This window comes from Impatiens glandulifera, chromosome 1 (assembly GCF_907164915.1).
Source record: "Impatiens glandulifera chromosome 1, dImpGla2.1, whole genome shotgun sequence".
Classification (NCBI taxonomy): domain Eukaryota; kingdom Viridiplantae; phylum Streptophyta; class Magnoliopsida; order Ericales; family Balsaminaceae; genus Impatiens; species Impatiens glandulifera.
In genome coordinates, this window is record NC_061862.1 from 137,441,823 (window position 1) to 137,446,707 (window position 4,885).

At 30.5% G+C, this 4,885-nt stretch overlaps 1 protein-coding gene across 1 annotated transcript; it reads left to right on the forward strand.

The window, feature by feature from the left end:
• Positions 1–2,127: 2,127 nt before the first annotated feature.
• On the forward strand, positions 2,128–4,122 carry LOC124944811 (UPF0481 protein At3g47200-like). The gene is made up of 3 exons (XM_047485158.1): positions 2,128–2,442; positions 2,512–3,617; positions 3,715–4,122. Exons 1-3 carry the CDS (start codon positions 2,128–2,130, stop codon positions 4,055–4,057), a joined length of 1,764 nt encoding a protein of 587 aa, XP_047341114.1. The 3' UTR covers positions 4,058–4,122.
• The last annotated feature ends 763 nt before the right edge of the window (positions 4,123–4,885 follow it).

Genomic DNA, 4,885 nt, shown 5'->3' on the forward strand with positions numbered 1-4,885 from the left:
TTAATGTGTCATAATAATCGACCAATGAACAAGTTACAACAGGAGAAGAACTTCACGGATCTTCATCCTTATATAGACAACGATCGATGAAGAAGAAGACCGGAGCCAGAAACGGTTTCTTTCATGACTATCCTAGCGTTCTGTCGTGACGTTGTTGGCGTCTAGGTGGTTTCGGCTAATGGGGTTGACTTCCCGTTAGTCGATCATGTGCTCATCGGTGCGCGCTTCCTTCTATTACAGTCGGCTACGCGGAGCGCCTTAGTGCGTTGGATGAAGACCGAGCGTTTATCTGATGGATGCAATTCCTATTGTAGCCATTTTATCTATTTTCAGTTACACCCAATTACAAATATTTATTTTTATTTAACACTTTAAGGGATTATTTAAAATTGATTTTTCATTCATCCTTTTGGCTTTAAATTTGATTTTCAAATACACAAAATGTTAAAATAAATATGGAAAATATTTAACAATTTATTTTTATTTTATTTTAGAATTTAAATAAATAATTCTTTTATATGAAATGGATACAACAATTCATCAAAATTATTTATTTTTGTCTTTTAATTTTTTTTTTTTAAATTATTTTAAGATGAAATGAGTACAACATTTATCCCAAATAGTTTTATTTTTTATTTTAGCCTTAACCCCTAATTAATTTGATTAATTAACACATTAATTAATCCTAATTAATTATTTTAGATAGGTTTTAACCATAGAGTTAATTATTTTAATCTTATTTATTTAAAATAATTCAAAATAATTATTTTAATATTATAAATTATAGTGTTGATATGTGATTATAATTGTGAAAAGACTATTAATTAGTTTCATTAATATAGTTTCAAATTTATTCACCATCAACAAAAAGTTATAATCTCATTTTATGTTTAAACACAAAAAGTTGTAATCTCGTTTAAACACATTTTTTTCTATATCACCTTTTTATACATTAATAAACTTGAGAAAACAAAATGAATATATCTGAATTTATAAAATATATCTTAAAATAAGCTGGAGTAAATGAGCTAAATCAAACTTACCCTAAAATGTACTTCAAATATATATATATATAAATATATATATATATATAAATATATATATATATATATATATATATATAAGGATTATTTAAATATAATATAAATTAAGAAGATTTTCGTCCACTATACACACGGATCAAAACATAAATAAAATAAATTTAATAAAAAATAATAATAATATGTATTCAATATTTAAAAATTTTAATAAATCACGAATAAAATATTAAAATAAAAAATAAAACGCTCTTATTCAACATTTTATTCATTTCGGTAAAAATTTATTTTCTCACATATTTCATCACATATTTGTTCTGAATGAATCTCTTAGGTCGTGACCTTACATTTTCACTTTGTCAATCAAATATTTGATTCATATTTTTTTAACCACTTTCAATTAATACAGGTTTATTATCTCTCGACAAACCACATCCCAATCACACTTGGTTAAAGTTTATGGACAGTTCAATCCACAATCCGACCCAAGTATTCATTACTCTCACAGATATATCCAAATTAACCACAGCTCTCGACTCGAAAATCCGGACACTTTAAAAATTAAACATCATTATATATTTATATATATATTAGTTATTTAAAAAGTTGAACTTATATTGTTAAAATGTTTCGCGTTTATCAAACTTTGTGTTAAATTTAAAGTGTTGTTAGTCTACTTGGTTAAAAGATTGTACTTGTTTTATTTTGTTATTTTGAAAGTTCGAAACATACTTATAGTATTTTTAATTTTATTTTTAACCGTTTTAATTTTATGGACGAGTCAACTACAATTTGACTCAAATATCTATTTACTCTCACATATATATTCAAATTAACCACAGTTTTCGACCCAATAATCCGGAAATTTTAAAAATTCAGTATAATTTTATATATATATATATATATATATATATATATATATATATATATATATATATATATATATATATATATATAACTCAAATTCGTATATTGTAATGATCTTATGAATTAACTATGGGAATTTTAGATACTATAAATAGCCATAAATTATGAAAGTCGTGGAAAAGTAGAATTTGAGTGTCTCTATCTAGGTATCTACAAATTGGAGATGGAAGGCGGCATTCCGGTGTTTGATGGAAAAGGATATGAAATATGGAGCAAAAAGATGAAGACGTTGTTTCTGTCTCAAGAACTATGGGATCTTGTCCAACAAGGATACGGAGAGGCAACATACAAAGGGTTGAGGGAGAATAACTCAGAGCAGATGAGAGAGTTGAGAAAGAAAGATTCCAAAGCTCTGTACTTGATCCAACAAGGAGTCTCCAATGAAATATTTCATGATATCCTGAACTCAAATAGTTCAAAGGAAGCATGGGATGCTATTAGAAAAGTATTTGATCATGGTCGTGTGCATCAAATAGAGGTAAATTCATGAATCAATTAATAATTTTAATGGCTAATTAATTAATTATGTTTGAATCTCATCATTCAGATAAAGATAGACGGTTCGACAACAATAGATAAGAAGACTGTGACCGAACGTATTGATGAAATGACAAAGTCGAATACGAATACGGAAACCCCTGAGGAATGCATCTTCAAGGTTCCCCAAGAATTGTGCGAAGGAAACGAGGAATTCTACGAGCCGAAGGTGCTCGCCATTGGGCCTTACCACCGAGGCAAACCTCACCTAGATTCCATGGAGGAGCACAAGTTTAGTTACCTGAAGCAATTTCTCCAAAGAACGAAAGAGGAAAGCGTGGTCCGTTATGTTGAAGCCGTGATTCCTGAGGTAAAGAGAGTGAGGAAATGTTATGGTGGGTCTAAAGAAAGTTTACTGAGCGATGAACAGCTCGTCCAAATGCTGGTGGTGGATGGATGCTTCATTATCGAGCTCCTTCTTAAGTTTGGAGACAAACCTTGGTACGTATATAGGAGGAATATTACTTTTGGAAGGTCTGAGGGGAGAATCGAACAATACCTACGTTGGAAGCAATTAGATGATGCGTTTCAAAGATTATTTGGGAGAGAAACTTTCTTTGATCGTGATTTCTTTGATCGTGATGGCCCTTTGATTAACTCCAACATCTTATTGAGTAATGCGTTGCAAAACGACCTGTTGTTAATAGACAACCAAATTCCATTTTTCATCCTACAAATCTTGTACAGGGTGAAAAGTTCTCCTAAGGACTCATCAGATGATGTGGAATCATTAGACTTGAAACTCAAACATCTGACCCTAAAGTTCTTGTATTGTAAGTATGGAATGCCTGAACCGCGGGACATTACGAAAATTAATATTGATGGATTATTTGACAATGATCAGTGCCATTTGCTGGACATTGCCCACAAGACTTTATTCTCCAACAATAACGCAGTAGATTGTGTGGATAATCCTACTAGTTCTTGTTTTGTGAACTCCGCCACAAAGCTAGAGGAAGCCAATGTTAGGTTGGTCAAGAAATTTGGAAGCATTTTTGACATAGAATTTAACAGAGGAAAGTTGATGATACCATGTTTTTCTATAGATGAACACTTTGAGATTGAAGTCAAAAACTTCATTGCTTTGGAGTTGTGTCAACAAAAATCCGAAAAGAGGTACTCCTACTACCATGCACACACACACATGTACATATATATATATATATACGTGCAACTTTTACCACCACATCACAATATTCTTCCAACTATACAGGTACTGCGATTATGTGTTCTTCTTAGATCATCTAATTGCCTCATCTGATGATGTCAACTTGCTTATAAAACGTGGCATCATCACCAACCATATGATAGATGCTAAGTTTGTGGATAATATATTCATGAAGTTAACCAAAAACATAGTAATGTCAGATAATTATACTTATTCAGAAATTTCTAAAAACTTGAATGAGTATTGTAAGAATAAAAGGCACAAACATTGGGGAACCTTGAAGAAGAAATACTTCCAAAGCCCATGGTCACTAATGTCTCTTATTGCAGCTTCGATCCTCATCGGCTTGACTTTCACACAAACAGTGTTTTCAATCATTTATAAGTGAAAGTGACAGTTTCTAATCTCCCTCGTTTTTAATTTAAGGTTGATGTACTTGTATGATTTTCCTTTGTTTTTAATTTAAGGTTAATGTATTTGTATGATTTTCCTTTGTTTTTAATTTAAGGTTGATTTATTTGTAAGATTTTCCTTTATTTTTAATTTAAGGTTGATGTATTTGTAAGATTTTCTTTTGTGTGGGTTATTATTTCTTGATTATGATCAATGCTGACATGCATCTTTGGACCGATGGTATTTGTGTTGACACATTAGCTCAACATAGCCCAATTTGGTCATGTTTTTTTTACTTCAAAACTTTAGTTGTTATATAATCACATTTATGTTTCTGCAATATTTAATGAGAGGTGTAAGTCACAAATTTCAGTCTCTACTTAAATTTATTGCAAAATTCATGTCTGAATGGTTAAACTCTATGATATAACTAAGAGTTAAGAGCACTTATCCAAAATTCTCATACATGTTAATTAGCCTTCATCATTCCTAAAGTTCTCTTCTTTTTTAATCAAAATTAAATTTTTATTCTTATTGGGTGCAGGGGATAGATTGAATGTAGGTGGTGGTTGAGTTTTGTTCACTATATACACTAAGCTAAATTAAAACAAAGCGGAACTATCAACATTTAACTTATTGTGTCTACGTTAATTCATTCCGGAACCAATTGATTAAAATAGAGAGGTTGCCCTTATCAAATTTGAATACCCTAGAGATTTGATTTATATTAATGGATCATTATGGGACCTAGAGAGGACAGGAGACTTATTTGAACATGAGGGTTTTGTTTCTATAGATATAACCTGGGCAATGTCTAGTAAGA